Source organism: Quercus suber, unplaced genomic scaffold (genome assembly GCF_002906115.3).
Source record: "Quercus suber isolate HL8 unplaced genomic scaffold, Cork oak 2.0 scaffold_14, whole genome shotgun sequence".
Classification (NCBI taxonomy): Eukaryota; Viridiplantae; Streptophyta; class Magnoliopsida; order Fagales; family Fagaceae; genus Quercus; species Quercus suber.
Window position 1 is genome coordinate 1,209,336 of NW_027069479.1, and position 18,510 is coordinate 1,227,845.

General features: G+C 36.4%; 1 protein-coding gene across 1 annotated transcript; it reads left to right on the forward strand.

Moving 5' to 3' along the window:
• The first annotated feature begins 1,148 nt into the window (after positions 1-1,148).
• On the forward strand, positions 1,149-16,330 carry LOC136070800 (uncharacterized). The gene is made up of 3 exons (XM_065781248.1): positions 1,149-2,656; positions 16,043-16,111; positions 16,204-16,330. The coding sequence occupies exons 1-3, from the start codon at positions 1,149-1,151 to the stop codon at positions 16,328-16,330; spliced, it is 1,704 nt and encodes a 567-aa protein (XP_065637320.1).
• The last annotated feature ends 2,180 nt before the right edge of the window (positions 16,331-18,510 follow it).

The following is an 18,510-nucleotide window of genomic DNA, read 5'->3' on the forward strand; positions in this document are numbered from 1 at the left end:
CCCCAACATACACTGATACAAACCCCAGCAGAGAAAACTGCTCGTCGAGTCGGCGTCGCCGTCGTAGTCTTGCAGATCGGTGCTCGGTGCTCGGTGCTTGCCGCCTCGCCCTCATCGCAGTCTCACAGTTGTCGCCGTCACAGATTGTAGATCGCAGTCGTCGCCGTCGCAGATCGCAGATCGCAGTCTCGCCCTCGGACCTTGGTGTTCGCCGGTCGGACCTCGTGCTGGGTATTTCTCTCTCTTTTTCTCTCTTTTTCTCTAAGTCTCTCAATTTCTCTCTTTACCTATGAAATGCAAAACTAAAGTCTTAATTGAATAACAATTTCTCTCTCTTTATTCTTTAATACCGGTAACTCTCTCTCTCTCTCTCTCTCTCTCTACATAATTATATGCTTTTGCCTTTTTTTTTTTTTTTTTTTTTTTGACACCATTACACCAACACACTGACCAATTGGATTAGGACAAATTCAAAAAGACAAAAAAAAAAAAAAAAAAAAAAAAAAAAGCAAAAGCAAGCAGTTGGTCAGATTGGCTGGCTGAATTGCTTGCTTTTGCCTCTTTCTTTTTTTTATTTTTGGTTGAATTTGGCCTTATCTTCCCTGTTGCTTGTTGGTGTTGGTTCTTGTGTAATGTGTGTTGGTGTTGGTCAATGTGTTAGTAATATATTGATTGTCTTTTAGTGTGATGTAAATTGTCTATTGTGGTTGTGAAATTTTCTGATTGGCAGGTTATTGTTTGTGATTGCTGATTAGCAGTGTAATGTGCTACACCTTACACTATTTTAATTATTGTGATGCACATAGAATGTGTAACGTGCATAAGACAAATAAAAGACAAACAAATATAATAAATTAAAGTAGTATAATTAATAACAAACAATTTAAAACAATATAGTTTATTGTTACGCTAAATAACAATAATTAAAGCTATATAATTAAATTAACTAATACATTATAAAAGACAAATAAATTAATATATTAGGCTAAATAACAATTAATAATTTTATAATTAATGCAACAACAATATAACGAATTATAATTTATAAAAAAAAACAAATTAATGAAACAACTAAACAATAATAATTAATAATTTTATTAATATTTCAAATAAACTTATAGTTTATTGTTTATTCTTTTGCTAGAATTATGGACAAATATTTGATAAGAAAACCACGTACCCAAGATTCATCTCCTGTGCAAGATTCATTCCCTGTGCAAGATTCATCTACATCTTCTAAGCGAATTCGTATTGACTTTAACTTAGAAAATCTTCCTTCAGATCCTGGGCTACCACAAAAGATATCATCTTATCATCCTAATAATCATGATGAAATCAGAAGATATTATTTAACAAAAGGCCCTTGTCAACCAGTTCTTCAGAATTACCCTGTATCATATTTTTCTGAAAAGCCCTGTCGATTTAGATCGGAATGGTATATAAATAGAAAGTGGTTGGAATATAGTATAGACAAGGATGCGGCATTTTGTTTTTATTGCTACCTATTTGGGCAAGATGTTGGTAAGCAAGGAGGAGGCGAGACTTTTGTAACGAAGGGATTCAAACTTTGGAATCATGTTGCAAAGTTAGATTCCCATGTTGGAGAAGTTAATAGTGCTCATAACCAAGCTGTCAAGAAGAGTGAAGATCTACTGAAGGAAAAGCAACACATTCGAAGTGTTTTTGTTAAGCAATCAAAACAAGATAAAACTGAATATTGGATTCAATTAAATGCAATAGTTGATTGCGTAAAATTCCTTTTATGCCGAAGATTAGCTTTTCGTGGTCACAATGAATCTCAAGGTTCAAGTGATAGAGGAAACTTCCTTGAGCTCTTAAAATTTTTGGGGGATCACAATGAATCTATCAATGAAGTGTTGCAAAAATCTTGGAAAAATTGCAAGCTTACCCACTTTGATATTCAAAAAGACATGGTGAATGCAATTGCACGTGAAACATCCAAAGTCATCATCAACGATCTTGACAATGGGTTCTTTTCAATATTAGTTGATGAGTCACGTGATATCTCAGTGAAAGAACAAATGGCCCTCGTTCTTCGTTATGTGAACAAAGAAGGAATTATTATAGAGCGGTTCCTTGGTATTGTACATGTAGCAAGTACCACTGCTTTGTCACTCAAGCATGCTATTGAAGGTTTACTTTGTGAACATAATTTGAGTTTGTCGAACCTACGTGGGCAAGGTTATGACGGGGCTAGTAATATGCAAGGTGATATCAATGGACTCAAAACTTTAATTTTGAAAGAGAACAAGTCAGCATTTTATGTCCATTGTTTTGCTCATCAACTTCAATTGACACTTGTTGCTGTTGCTAAAAATCACATTAACATTGCTGAATTTTTTTATGTGGTTAGTAATTTAGTAACTATTGTTGGAGGCTCTTGTAAGAGACGAGATGCTCTTCGAGATGCACAATTTGCCAAAATTAAAGAAGATTTAGAGAATGGTGTACGTAGAAGTGGGCAAGGTTTGAATCAAGAGACAAATCTTAAACGTCCTGGTGATACACGTTGGGGATCATATTATGGGACTATTCTGAACTTGATTTTGATGTTCTCTGCTGTTGTTGATGTATTAGAGATTATTGAAGAAGATGGCCTCTCCGACCAAAAAGTTGAAGCTCGATCTATTATGAGGTCAATTCTAACTTTTGAATTTGTCTTTGCTCTACACTTGATGAAAAATATTTTAGGGATCACAAATGAGTTGTCAATAGCATTGCAAAAAAAAAAAAAAAAAAAAAAAAAAAATCAAGATATAGTAAATGCTATGGATCTTGTTAAAGTGTCTAAGCAACGGTTGCAAGTGATGAGAGATGATGGATGGGCATCTTTATTGGTTGAAGTATCTTTTTTTTGTAACTCACATGATATTCCTATCTTGGACATGGAAGCAATGTTTGTAGTTAGTGGGAGGCTGCGACGCAACACCCAAAAAAATTCAAATTTACATCATTATCGTGTTGAGCTATTCTGCACAGTCATAGATATGCAACTTCAAGAGCTTAACAACCACTTTTCTGAGGTGAATACCGATTTGCTACTTTGTATGGCTTGCTTGGATCCAAGTAATTCATTTGTGGCTTTCGATAAGGAAAAATTGATACGTCTAGCTAAGTTCTATCCCTCTGATTTTCTTGGGACAGATATTTTGGCACTTGACTCTCAACTGTAGAATTACATTTTTGATATGCGCAGCAATGACTTCTTTTTAGAGCTTCAAGGAGTTAGTGAACTTGCTAAAAAGTTAGTGAGCACAAGGAAGCACGAGACTTATCCATTAGTCTATTTGCTTGTGAAGCTAGCTTTGACCCTTCCAGTTGCTACTGCAACAGGAGAAAGAAGTTTTTCAACAATGAAATATATAAAGAATGAATTGCGCAATCGAATGGGAGATCAATTGATGAATGATTGCTTAGTTGTGTATATTGAAAAAAATGTAGCTTGTAGCATTGATAATGAGACTATTATGCAACGATTTCAAAAGATGAAAACTCATAGAAGGCAATTGTAAATTTTATATATTTGCATATTTTTTGATTGTTGTTGTTGTCAATATATAAATTTTTTTTTATTAGATTGTGTAATTTATGCTTGTTGAGGAACACCCTGAAAAAATTTTCTGGAGTCGCCACTGAACATGGTAAATAAATCTTACACAGTAAAACGAATCAAGTTTGTGTAATATTACAATCAACCAAAAGCAACTATAATAGTTAAATAATTATAGTTCAATCAGAGCTAAACTCCAAATATAACAGTTATACACACACACACACACACATATATATATATATATATATATAGTTGCTTTTGGTTGCCTTTGCTTACTACGATACACGTATCTGGCAATCAAAGAATTTTACACACTAAAAACTTTAAACTTAATACGTTGTCACACTGAAACCCAATCACAACACTACAATAGTAATAGGAATCTTACCGATGCATTAGCCGTAACCATCATCAATATTATCACTTACATCGGTTAACACAAACCGTAACAGGCAATACCATATTATCAAATATTAGTGTACTACTGCGAACATTAAAGTTCACATTACAATGCTAAGACATTCATTCTATGTCGAACTTCATATTACATTAAAGTTTAAAACCTAAATGCAATCCAATACAATCCAATCTAATCCAATACAATCCAATCCAATCAAAATACCTAGATCTAAATCATATTTAAACCCAAATTTAAAGAACCAAAAAACAAAGACTAACCAGTGGAGGATACGGATCTGATGGTGGCAGAGACCTGACTGTCTTCTTAGATTTTCTCTCAGTCTCCACTCTTTATGCCTGACCGAATCTCTCTCTATTGTTCTCTTTCTCCTCGTCTCTCTGTTTAATAATTCAACGTTACATATCTCCTTGAAGAGCTAATCGAGGGCGAGATTCTCAAAAAACTTAAACCATTTTTTTTTTGGTTTTTATGTTTTTGTTTTCCCTTATACGGGTGTAGTGATTGGGCTTTCAAATGGTGTATGGATCAGCCTTTTGGTTGGGTTTTACTGTAAATGTGGCAGTTGTCGAAGTCTGGTAAGGGAACGGCCGATGGTCTATATTTGTGTCGTAAATTTTTTTTTCCCTCCTTCTCTATGTCTGCATCGTTGGCAATTTTTTCTTCTGGAGTATCCATGTATTTCAAACGGCTATTTTATTTTATTTGGAAAAACTATAAAACGGTGTTTTATTATTGTGAAACATTATAATATATTGCTTTTTAATTGTGCACATGGCAGAATTTAAGATGAACTTTTTTCCTACATGGCAGCAACTTTTTTTTTTTTTTTAGACAATAGCAACACCTTCTTAATTGTAGGAAAATGTTTCTACTATTATATATAGTATATAATATATGATATATGATATGATATGATAAGTTTACTATAGAGACCAAAATTGATGTTAAGTTGAAAATAATAGGAACTAATAGAGACCAAAATTGGTAGAAAGAGATGAAAAATGGAGAAGATCTGGTGAGATCTAGTTTAGATTAGATCTCATTGAATCTGGTAGATCTAGTCAGATTGTACTTGGGTCATTGATCAACCCGCTAGAGTTGGGTTTTGAAGGCAGAGATCTGTCTACCAGGGGTGTTCGCGGTTCGGTACAGTGTGGTTTTAGGCCATTTTTAGCATCGCACTTTGCGGTACGGTTTAACTAAAACCATAACTGCACTGCACCTTGTTTTTGCGGTCACATGTGCGGTGTGGTGTGGTTTAGAGTTTAGCCAAGACCATAGCCGCACTGCACCTCATTTTTGCGGTCACATGTGCGATACTATGTATAAGATTCAGTTTGAAGTCGGTTTCCTACTCAGCCTAAACAATTAATAATATATTTAATATTAAAAATAAATAAATAAATTAATATATAAAGAGGGTGGGGTGCGGTGCAGTTTGTGCAGTTTTCTTATTATAAAACTGCAAACTGCACTGTACCATGCGGTGTGGTACGGTGCGGTGCACTATTACTTGCGGTGTGGTGCGGTTAAGCCATTTTTTGGGCGGTTTTGATGCAATTTTTGTGGTTTGTACGGTTTATGCAGTTTGGTGAACACCCCTACAGTCTACTATCTAGAACACCCTAAATGCTTTAAAAAAAAATTCCCAAATAAATTTACGACAGTGTAAAGCTATATAATTAACGTTAAAATCTTTCTCTCAGTTGCTTCCTTCTTCTTCTTTTTCTTCTTCTTCTCTTTTTTTTATTTTTTATTAATTTTTATTTTTTATTTTTTATTTTTAAAGAAGAAAGATAGCGTGATTCTTTTTATTTAGGTTTGGGTTTTTTATTTGTGCTCCACCTATGTGAGAAATTGACAACTAGAAACTTAAACAAAATCTATTATAAGAAATATTTACTATTGAGCTTTGATATAAGGTAGGTTTTTACATTTTATGTGATGATGGTTTTGTAAAAAGATGACCCATCAATGCAAAACAGTGATGATGACAGTAATACTCAATTTTTTCTGACCATGAAGAAATTGAAAGTGTATGTCTTGCACAAAATTATAGGCCACTTGTTATATGACAACTGCAAATTACTTGTAACATTGTTGTTAACAAGTACTAGTTTGTTGGCTCATATTCTGAAATGGAAGTAACACTAGTCTCAACTATAAGCAAAAGTTTTGTATGTGCCCAATGTATGAGATACCATTTCCTACATTAGAGGTCTTTAGCTTTGTTTAGCTTGAGCCGAATTTGCCCCCCTAAGCATGGTAAGGGTATGTGGGGCCCGTATGTTAGAGAGACATAAGTCTCATGCTCCCCATGCATGAGATAACATCTCCTACTCGAGAGACTTTTAGGTTTGTTTTGCTTGGGCCAAATTAGCCCACCTAAGTATGTGTTTGGGGCCCTTTTTCGGTTGCCCAGCCACGTGTGGTCCGTTGGAAGGATGACCTTATTAGGTCGGGTTCTTTTTGGGGAGTTGCATCTGGAACTTAACATTGGGCCACGTGACGTGGTCCAACGGCTACTGATGTACTTTTAAGCCTACAAAGCCATTAAAGCCGAAGTCTAAGAATCATAATAATGGTTGAATAAATATGTAATATGCATTTGATATGATAGCTTTGATTAGTAATTGTAATAGTAGTTGAAATAAAGTAATTTGTATTTAAAGGTGAAGTAACCTTGGAGTAAATGATGTAAATTTAAAGATATGGAAGTAAAGTAACTTATCTTTGTATGGTTTATAGCCCAGTTGTGTAGCATGAATGAGCTGATAAGATTCCAGTAGGATGCCAGCGGTAGAGGTTAGTTAAGATTTCCCCTCTTATCATGCATTTGAATGAATTTAAGCCTTAGTTAACAGTTGTAATAGTAGTTGGAATAAAGTAATATGTATTTAAATGTGAAGTAATTATGTAATGATATAAATTTAAAGGTAAGGAAACAGAGTCGCTTATCTCTGATGATAGGTCACAATCTGAATGACCCATTGTGATTAAACCAATTAATTAATTAGCCAAGTTATTAATTAATCAATTTAGCATGCAAATATGTGGAAGCACAAACAAATCACCAAATAACTAAATATGCAGCAGAAATTAAATGACACAGTAATTTTTTTACAAATGGGGAAAAACCTCGCGGCAAAAACCCCACCGGGTGATTTTCAGGTCAGCACTCTCGAAACTCCACTATTATCAAATCAAGCGGTTACAAGTAAAGGAATCCCAAGTACCTTACCAACCTACAGTTGAACCCTTACCCCAATACCTAGTTGGACTTGATCTGTAGCGACAGTTCCCACCTTTGATGCATGGCTCCGAAGTACGTGACTAACCAATGCGCGGATCCCAGTACGCGACTTCAAAACACCAACTTAAGGAAGAAAGGTTGGCTGTAAAGTTCTTCAGTTCATCCTACATGATGAAGATCAGGAAGATGCTTGGTCACAAAACCCTATGGTGCAAATACACAGCAACTTCTTCAAAGAGGATGAACTAGGTCAAGAACTTCGTCTTTGATCACAATTTGCTTGAACAGAGATTGCTCAATGCTTTTGCAACTTGTGTCACACTTGACGGCTCTTAAAACAATCCTTTTATATGTTTAGGATTTGGATAAAAGAAGGCCCAAAAGCATATTCACGGATCCCAAGAAAATCAGATCAGAAAATCTAAAATTTTAAATCTCGACAGATAGCAGGTGCCGAGATAGCTATCGAGCAGATGTCGAGCTTTAATGAAATTGCACTTCAACTTACTTTTTCTTGGACAGACTTGATGACTTCAACACTTGACCTTGAAACCTTATTTCTTGAAGTATTAAAAACACCTATAACTACCCAATTATAAGTAGATTGCGTTTTGTTAAAGGATTAGCCAATTTACATAAATAAGTGACATATGTTCTTAACAAGTGAAAACACATATGTCCTAACAATCTCCCCCTTTGGCAATCCGTGACAAAACCACAACAAGCAAATGAACATATGAGAGAAGTCATAAATCACTAAACTCATATTCACTTGTTGAATACAATAAAATCTATCCTAACACAAACTCTTCAAAAACTTTGCAAGAAGAGAGTTTATGGCAAGTAGACTTTGACAACCTGTATTTCTGAAACACTTTAAACAAAGCTCATCAAGGCATCTTATGTGAAACAGAAATAATAGATTGAATACAAATATAATGAACATGTGTATAAAGATAGAGAATAAACAATACATGAAGAGAGAGGTGAAAGAAACATACATCCACATATACAAAGAAGTATAAGTATAATGTATGTAAAAATGGTCAAGGGACCTCATACACAAGATCAATGTATCTATAAAGAATAGAAAAGAAAAGATACATAAAAACCTCACTACATCCCTTAAGAATATCAACACTCCCCCTATCAAAATGTCCTATACTAACTCTCCCCCTAAGATGACTACTCTCATAACCTAAAACTACTCCCCCTTTTTGTCATGAGTGACAAAGGGTAGAGTTTCATGTAGACATCTCATCAGTAGAGCTAGCATCTCCATCATCATCATCATCATCATCATCCTCATCATCCTCAGAATCTGAAGCTGCTAGAGTAGGTGGTGAAGGAGTAGCCTCTGGAGCAAAACCACCCATGGTCGCCTGCCATTGTGCAATACGACCAACACGAACATTCACCTGATACAACTCAGCGGAGAGTGTATCAAGGCGAGTGTCCATGCGCTGCAGCTGTGCCATAATGTCTCCTAGAGATACATCGCCCGTAGAGGAAGAAGGAACAGATGTAGATGGAGCTGATCTGGATGGAGCCGAACGGGAGGGAGGAGTGGAATCCGCCTGTCGCGACCTAAACTGCGCCTCACTACGATTTATGGTAGCGGCATCTATGGCACAAATGTGTGTGAAGTGGTCGGACATAGGAAAGGGAATAGAAAAATGGCGTAAGATCCTCGTGATATTGGAAGGAAAGATGAGCTTATCACAGGACGCCGAATCAAGATGAGCATCTATGATAGAAAGAATAAAGTGAGAAGGAAAATCTATAGTAAGATGCTCAAGAAGAGATAACAAAAATTGAGCACGAGACTCTGTGATAGAGTTGTAGTGAGAGAGAGGATGGAGTACAAACTTCATCACCATGTTTAGGAATCTAGGACCTTTAGCAAAAGGCCTATATGATGTGTACTGATGCTCACCCCAATTAGCAAGGCGCTGACAAAAGGCAGAGATGAGCTCTTCTTTGGACACAGTCCTTAGACGCTCACAAGAAGGATAGTCAGGAAACTCTATCCTAGGAACCCTAAGCACATCCGCAACTAGCTGCGGTGTGACTGGGATGCGCGTACCTCGAAAGCGAGTGAAAAATAGAGGTACTGAACGATCTATCTCGTGCATGTTGGAGTAAAACTCCTTAATCAGCTGAGAGGACAAGTGACTGGGATGTCACATAGTGACTCTCATCCCCTACTGTGAATGACAGAGGGAAGGTCAGTTTCAGCGAAGTCTGCTAGAATGACTTGGCGTTCCGAATGAACACCTCGTCGAGAAAAGTTCTCCGTAAATGCCTTGTGGGCATCTCCATCACAGAACCGAAGGTTAAGAGGAGCAGAGTTAGAAGAAGAGGAAGCTCCAAAATGAAGAGGGTTCCGAGCAGGAGTGGATTTACATTTGGGTGCCATAGACACTACTAACGTAAAAGAATGAGAAAGAGATAGAGAGGGAGACAATTAGAAAAGTCCCAACACATTTCAAATAGAACAAATATGATGAACAAAAAGAACGTATGCATGGGAATGCATGAGCATGTGGCATGCAAAGCAAAAGGCGTCATGGACTCAGCCCAATCTAATCCTACCAGCACACAGCATAAAGCACACATCTAAATGCATGTAAACGTCGTTCTAATGCACATGGAATGCAATGTATGTCATTTTGAGAGCATTTAAATGAAAACCCAACCCAAAATTTCAAGAAAAACTCATCAATTTTGAAAAACCCCAAAAATTTTCAAAAATCCCAAAAACTAGGTTTCAAAACATGCAATGCATGAAAAAGGAAGGGAAAAATGAACTTACCAAGTGATTGAAACCAAGGGAAGGCCGAAAATGAAGAGGACTTGAAGATTTGAGTGAAAGAAAAGTGGTTGGGAGATGAAAAGCCTTCAGACAGATCGAGAGAGATCGAGGAATGAGTGGAAAAATCGTGAAAAATCCTTTTATAGACATCTCAGTAAATCTTGACAGCTGAGGTGTCGAGAGGTATCGAGGAAGCTATCGAGGAGGTGTCGAGGATTTGGCCTTTGATAGCTTCAGGTGTCGAGAGGTATCGAGGAATAAGGAACAGTTTCAAAGCACAGAATCTCGATCGATCGACCAGGTATCGAGAAGGTATCGAGGAGACAGGAACTTTCTCGATCGATCCATCAGGTGTCAAAGAGCTGTTGAGATTGCGATAAGAAAAAGGCCTGAGATGCTCGACAGATAACCAGGTATCGAGGAGGTGTTGAGGAGGTGTCAAGATAGGTTGAAAAAGCAGCTTTTCGAGAAAAGAAAAACACAGGCATGAATGCAATCCATCATACACCTCAACCAAAGATCCACTCAACATATGAAGCTCTCAAAATTATCTCTCAACAAAAATTTAAGGTCATGGATCCTCAAAAACACACACACACACACTAAATAAGTTTAACCAATTTTATTTTTCAAAACCAAGTTAAGACAGTTTAGTGAGCATACATTAACACATGTAAAACCTTTGTGATGGCCAAATCACATTGTACCTGCACATGTATCAAATGTAGCAAAGAATATTGTGTGTTGTGTATGAAAAATATCGCAAGATTGCATATGTGTATACATGTTATGACGATCTGAGATATGAGAAAATAACTTTAACTCACACACAATCATAACTGTTTGATGGGGACTATTACCTTCGAGGTACATCCTATAACTTCCACATCTCCTAGAATACACGCTTGCAACCATATTTAAAGCATTTTTGATCTTTTCATTTTTTTTTATTTTCATTGCATATTTTCTTTTATTTTAGTATACCATACATGGGCATATAAAAGAGAGAAAAGAAATACCCAAGATGTTAAGCATTTGACATCGCATTTTTGCTATGTCGAAGCATACGAATGTCTTTGACATTGCACTTTTGCTGTGCCGAAGCATACAGGTGTCTTATTATGATTGGCGGGCAACAGTAGTGAGATGGTTATTTATGCCTTTCTCTTAGGATTTTCTAATCCTACCCATCAAAAAGAGTGATATGAGTATTAAGTTTTAAGAGATAACTTAATCTTAGTCATCACAAACAAGAGCCATAAAGCTCACTTGCTTAGTTGTGCATAGAGATGATCATCTAAGCTACAAAAGATACAAAGTTTAGAAACTTTGTTTCAATGGCCATGCAAGGTACACAAGTACCAATGTACACAAAAGACACACTGTTTTTCTTTTTTTTCTGATTTTTTTTTTATTTTTATATTAAAAACAAAAGTAAACAAAACTGAAAGTAAACACACAAAAACATGTTAAACAAAACAAAGCATAAAACTAGACTGACTCAACAAAAATGCAAAACACACAAGCAATGCAACAAACAAGAAAAGTAAGAAGGGAAAAGAAAGTGATGAAATCACTTAGAGTCCTTTTTCTTCCACACCTTGGAAGAACTTTTCTTTTGATTGAACCCTTGAACAGACGGTGAGGGGGAAGAATTGAAACCGTTCAAGTTCGAAAGGAACATGAGGGCTTTCAGAAGATCTCCAAGAGGAGTAAGAGAGGATTGAAGTTGATTTTGGCTTCCAGATGCTATTATGCCATTGCTCTGTTGAGTGGCTAGCCACTTATAGCAATTAGGTCGAGTATAACTGGCAGCTCCACAATGATGACAAAGATGCTGCTTCTTTTGTTTAAACTTTTGAGAGTTAGCCTTCTTAGTCCTAGGGTTTTTAGCATCTTTCTTATCTTGATTAGGGGGTGCTCCTAAGATTGATTTATCCTTGTTTAAGTTCTCACTAGCTAATTCAGTTTTAACATCAGTGTTCTCAATTTCAGTGTTATTAGCAGGAGAAACAAAAACAGTATTACTAGTAGAAGCAGTATTAGAGAAAGAAAGACCATATCCTAAGCCTGTTCGATCCGAAGCAATTTTCTGATTGCTCAGCATCTCATCAAGCTTTGCACTTGAAGTACTATTCAATTGAGCTCTAACTTGAAACAGCTCAGCTTCAAGCTTCTTGGTCTTCTCAGCCAAAAAGTTGTTCTCAAATCTCAGTGCTTCAATAGTTTGATTCGCCTCATCAAACTTTATGGACAACTCTTCACAATCAAGTTCTACATCACTGAGCTTCTTAGTGGTCAGCCTATACAATTTCTCATGCTTCTTAGAGAGCTTGTAAAGCTTCTCATAGGCTAAGTGGATATCATCTTGATCATCAATTTTCTCAAATTTGGACTCCACCAATTCTTCTTCTTCATCCACTTCTTCAACAATCCCTTTAGTAGGATTGACTGTGGCAATGAAGGCATTTAAGATTCCGTCATCCTCATTGGCGGAATCATCTTCGGGCTCAGTGTCACTCAAGGTTGCAGCAAGTGCCTTACTCTTCCCAATGCTCTTGAGATATGTTGGGCATTCATGCTTCATGTGATCGAATCCATGACATCCGAAGCACTTTGGTCCAGCCGGAACAGTGTACTGACCACCATCCTTAGTGTCCTTCTTGCCTTTGTCTTAGTTCTTAAACTGAGAAGAACTGGATTGTCTGCGGTCCTTGTCGAAGTTCCTTCCATTGGCATTCTCATAAACTTCTTAAACTGCCTTGTAATGTAGGACTTCATCTTAGAATTTTCATCATCGGAAGACTCATCTGTATCACTGCTCTTTACCTTCAAGGCCATGCTCTTGCCTTTACTAGTTTTGCCAATCCTAGATAGTCCTAGCTCGTAGGTCTGCAAGTTTCCAACCAGCTCAGTCAAAGGAATTTTGTCAATATTTTTTTATTCTTCTATTGCCGTAATTTTGGCATGAAATCTCTCAAGTAGAGATCTGAGCACCTTCCTTACAACCTTGGGTTCAGGGATAGTTTCTCCAAAATTGAAGGCTGAGTTCACTATGTCCTTTAGCTTGGCATAGAACTCATCAAACGACTCATCCTCCTCCATCTTAATTTCTTCAAAGCTTGTAGTGAGCCTCTGAAACTTTGAATCTTTGACAGCCTTTATTCCTTCCTAGGTTGTCTGGAGGATGATCCAAGCCTCCTTAGCAATTTCAGTTGAGGATATCTTCTTGAACTCTTCATTGGTGACTGCGCTAAATAGAGCATTCAGCGTTCTACTGTTAAAGTTAGCCGCCTTGATCTTTGCGTCATTCCAATCAGCCGGTTCGTCTTTTGGCTTGGTCCAGCCAATCTCTACAGCTTGCCACACATTCTCATCTAAAGACTGCAAGAAAGCTCTCGTGCGTACTTTCTAGTATGCATAGTTAGTGCCATCAAATAAAAGGAGGTATAATTAATGACTGTCCTTTATCCGTGACAAGCAGGGGTCAATGGATCAACACAGCAAAGATGAAACCTAATTAGAGTGTGCCTATTCTGATACCACTTGCTAGGCCACAATCTGAATGACCCCTTGTGATTAAACCAATTAATTAATTAGCCAAGTTATTAATTAATCAATTTAGCATGCAAATATGTGGAAGCACAAACAAATTACCAAATAGCTAAATATACAGCGAAAATTAAATGATATGGTGTTTTGTTTACGAATAGGGAAAAACCTCACGGCAAAAATCCCACCAGGTGATTTTTAGGTCAGCACTCCCGAAACTCCATTATTATCAAATCAAGCGGTTACAGTAAAGGAATCCCAAGTACCTTACCAACCTACAGTTGAACCTTTACCCCAATACCCAATTGGACTTAATCTGTAGCGACAGTTCCCACCTTTGATGCACGGCTCCCAAGTACGTGACTAACCAATGTGCGGATCCCAGTACACGACTTTAAAACACCAACTAAAGGAAGAAAGGTTGTCTGCAAAGTTCTTCTGTTCATCTTACATGATGAAGATCAGGAAGATGCTTGGTCACAAAACCCTATGGTGCAAATACACAGCAACTTCTTCAGAGAGGATGAACTAGGTCAAGAACTTCGTCTTTGATCACAATTTGCTTAAACAGAGATTGCTCAATGCTTTTGCAACTTGTGTCACATTTGACGGTTCTTAAAACAATCCTTTTATATGTTTAGGATTTGGAGAAAAGAAGGCCCAAAAGCATATTCATGGATCCCAAGAAAATCATATTAGAAAATCTGAAATTTTAAATCTTGACAGATAGTAGGTGTCGAGGTAGCTATCGAGCAGGTGTCGAGCTTTAATAAAATTGCACTTCAGCTTGCTTTTTCTTGGACAGACTTGATGACTTCAACACTTGACCTTGAAACTTTGTTTCTTAAAGTATTAAAAACACCTAGAACTACCCAATTATAAGTAGAGTGCGTTTTGTCAAAAGATTAGCCAATTTACATAAATAAGTAACATATGTTCTTAACAAGTGAAAACACATATGTCCTAACATCTGATAGTTTGTAGCCCTAGCAGTGTAGCATTAGTGAGTAGACAGCATCCCAATAGAATGACTCCGGCGGTAGAGAAGCAATTTTTCATAATAACTTCAAGATTTTAGGGGAAAAATGGGTGCAACTGGGGGGAGAGAGAGTATGCCCAGCTATGTGTAGTGGCTGGTTAAGCTTGCCCCTCTTATCATGCATTTAAATGAGTTTTTCCCTTGACAATGCTCTTTTAGTTGTTGTGAAGTTATGAATAGTGTTACCTCCCATGAGAAGGACTTTTGTAAGAAGTAGTTGTGCCTTCTAAGAGAAGGGTTTTGATATGAAATCTTTGTGCCTTTTAGGAGAAGGGCTTTAGTAATAGAAATTTATGCCTTCCATGAGAAAAGCTTTTAGTATAAGTGTTTGACATATCTTGAGAAGTGTGGAGATGGTAAAGATATAAATGTTTTGTGGGATGTAATATTTGTAATATGTATGATATATGGAAGTATGAGAGACATGGAGGTTAAAAATAGTAAAAATATGAGATTATAATTGCTGGAAAAATTGTAGAGATTGCTTTCCAAGAAGAAAGATTTTGTAAGAGAAGAGCATGGAGATGTGCTTAGGTATTTAGAGATAGGAGCAGTAAGATAGGTGTAGAAGAGTATTGAGATGTGTTTATGGGCAGCAAAATAGTAGAATTTCAGAGTGAGAGAGTATAAGAGTGGAGCTTAGTGAGTTGTGGTGTGTTATATGTAATGGTGTAGTAAGTGTATATGAGATTGTATAAGAGAAGTAAAAAAAGAGATATTTAGAGATATGAGTAGAAGATATATGTGTTTTCAAAATATGTAGAGTGAGATGATGAGTATAAGAGAGTAATAGTATTGTAGTGTGTTTAGCCAAGCTACTGGGAATTTCTGCTGGGATTGTATGAGGGCTTATGAAAGGCATTTATGAGCTAAGGGCTGAAGAGTTTAGTTCCTAATTTGGAAACTAAAAACTTAGAAGTTCAGAACTTCATTAAGAGCTTCAGAAGATCATTCAAGGGAGAAAGAATAGAGAAGCTTATGAGAAAGTTCCTCCCCATTGGTGTCCCCCCTTGAGGTGTTGATGAAGGGTCCCCTTTAAAGCTGAGTTTAAGGGGGTATTTTAGCAAAGAATATCAGCCAAAATCTGTACCAAATTGCAATGAATCTTCAGAGAATCCATCTTAAGATTTGACCAAAAATGGTAAGTTTAGCTTTAAGATGTTCTTACTATTTCGGGTAAGAGCTGCTGGAGAAAAAGCGGCAGAAAAGGAAAGTATTTTGGTAAGAGAAAGGAAGTTTCTTTAGTTGGTTTTGGTTTTAGCCAAAAGTGGAAAAATCAGTAATGTTTAGGCTGCTGGGTCAACTGTCACAGTTGTTCTAAAAAGGCTGTCCCAACTGTTAGGAAAAACTGTGACAGCTATCATGAAAAAGCTGTTTACTTTGGGCAGAACCAATGAGGTCAGATGGGTCATTTCAGATTGCTGGAGAGGCCATTTCAAGGATTTGGCTGAAAAATGGTAAGATCTCTTTGAAGGGTATCTTGCTATTTTGGGTATAACAGCTTGTTGCTAAGATTTTGGCATTAAATGGCTGATGATAATACTTCTAGCCAAGTGTCAAGTGCTGAATACACTACTAGGGTTAAACTGGAAATGTTTCCTTTCTTGGGTGTTTATGTTTTTGGTGCAAGGTTCAATTACAACATATTTCTAGTAAATAATAGAATGGTTGGTTAAAAGTTAATGAAGCTTCAGAGATTTGGCCATGGCCTCATTGTGTTGTGACATAATCTTGGTGAGTAAGAAGAGTATTTAATGCTCTGCTTTGGCAGCTGGCAGAGAAATATATGGTCTGATTGTGGCAGACAGCAGCTGAGTATTAGAGATATCAAGAATATTTTGTATATAGTTGGAGATTAAAGATTAAAGATAGCCAATCAGATTAGACCATATGTTTGAGTTGGATTTTAACTGAAAGTAGTAATGTAGTTTATGTAGAATAATATAATGAAGTTTCTAAACTTGTATAGTAACAGCTGAGAATCGAATGAACAGTTATTTTCCCAGCAGTTAGATGGCTGGGGATATTGAGCATTTGTCATGTGATGAATATCAAGCTTTAAGAAAAGAGCAACGGGGAATTTTATCATCTAAAGTGCTACGTGATAAGAGAAGCTTACCATATGTTACCCACTATACACGGACTCGTCAGAGTTCAGGGAGTTGAAGAAGACACGCCAAGCAATATATTTCTTTTATCAACTTTAAATTGTTGGAGTTTTACTGAACATACCTCTTAGCCCTCCAAACCACGACTCCCAAAGTTTCCCTAAAGAGACTTATGAGCTTGGATCATAAGCCAAAGATGACATTACGTACCTCGGGTTTTGTTGTCATTTTGTGTAAATATGGGCTCTTGTTGAAGAAGCCACTTGCCATGAGTGTAAGAGAGGTAATATGAGCCATGAGTTTTGATTCATTGCTTAAGCCCAATCCTTATGTTAATGTTGATGATGTCATGGGGTTCTGATCCCAATTAATGAAGAGGGAATATGGACCATGAATCCACCTCTCAAAGTAAGGATTTCGTGGGCCATGTGAGCCCAATCCATGTAGTTGAATGAGATATAAGCTTATTTTGGGCTTTAAAGAGATTTACTCAAAAAATTAATAATTTGTTGATGTGGCATGGGTTGCTAATGAAGTAATGCCATGTGGGCTGAAAAAATAGTCCTCAACCGTATGGTAAGGGTATATTGAAAAATTCAGTGTACCAAGTTTCATTGGAGGCACTATAATGTCATAGACTCATAGTAAACCTTTTACTTTCTAATGGTGAAGATTTTTGGCCCTCGTTCCCATTGATGTAGGCACACTGCCAAATCATATAAAATCTGTTTGTTGATTTTGTCTCTTTTGTCTCTGTTTTTCACTGATATTGCTAAGATCTTTAATATTTAACACAGTCGCAGTATAAATTATCTTACATGTCCCAGTAACTTTGTAAACTATCTTAATAACTACTAAACCACTTGTTAACAGTGATATAACAATTGATAAGCCACGAGTTACTACATAAACTATCCACTTTATCATTATCTACACCCTATTAACAAAATAACAAGTTCCAATAGAAACTGCCTGGTAAAACAAATTATAGTTATAAAACATTACGGTACATAATGAAGGTGACTGACATGAAGGAAACCTGAAATGCTCAAAGGTACCTTCATGTAAGTGTCTGACTGGCACAACAACGCTCCTACTTTATTCAAGCTGATGAATGACCAAAGTTATACAATGAAGTCCAATATGCTAGTGTTCTTGAACTTTGATTGTGATGTCAAGTAATCTATATATTACTAAAAGCTGAAGCGTAGTGTTTAATATTGCTATGCTCACATTGAGCCACATCATCAGCCACGTCATCATTTTTTATTTCCAATTTTTGTTATATATATTTCTTAAACATTTTCTCATTTAAGATGACTTAAAAACTCCATTATTGAAAATTTTAAATATCTTTTAACCATTAATTTTATTATTAATTTTCCAAAACTCTCACTCCCTTTTACTTCTTCATCTCCCCACTACTTTCTTCCTTAATATCATTCTTTCTCTAACTTTTTGTTTTCCTTTATTTTGACTCTTCTTATTCTCAACATATTACTATAAATTTGACATTTCTCTTTTCATTCTATGCATAGTTTTCTACACAAAAAAGGTTACCTCTCTCTCTCTCTCTCTCTCTCTCTCAATTTGTTTTTCATTTTTTGTTTGATTTTTTTTATATTTTATTTTCATTGCATCAATCCTTTAGGTTGATGAATTTTTGTGTTAATTAGAATTCTATTTTGGGTTCATGCAATTTAGTTTTGTATTTTAAGATGTTATCTTTTATATTCTATTTGATTAAA

Coding starts and splice junctions, on each gene's coding strand:
- LOC136070800 (XM_065781248.1), top strand. CDS start 1,149: ATGGACAAATATTTGATAAGAAAACCACGTACCCAAGATTCATCTCCT. Junction 2,657..16,042: donor GAAGCTCGATCTATTATGAG/GTCAATTCTAAC, acceptor TACTTTGGGCAG/AACCAATGAGGTCAGATGGG. Junction 16,112..16,203: donor AAGGATTTGGCTGAAAAATG/GTAAGATCTCTT, acceptor TAATACTTCTAG/CCAAGTGTCAAGTGCTGAAT.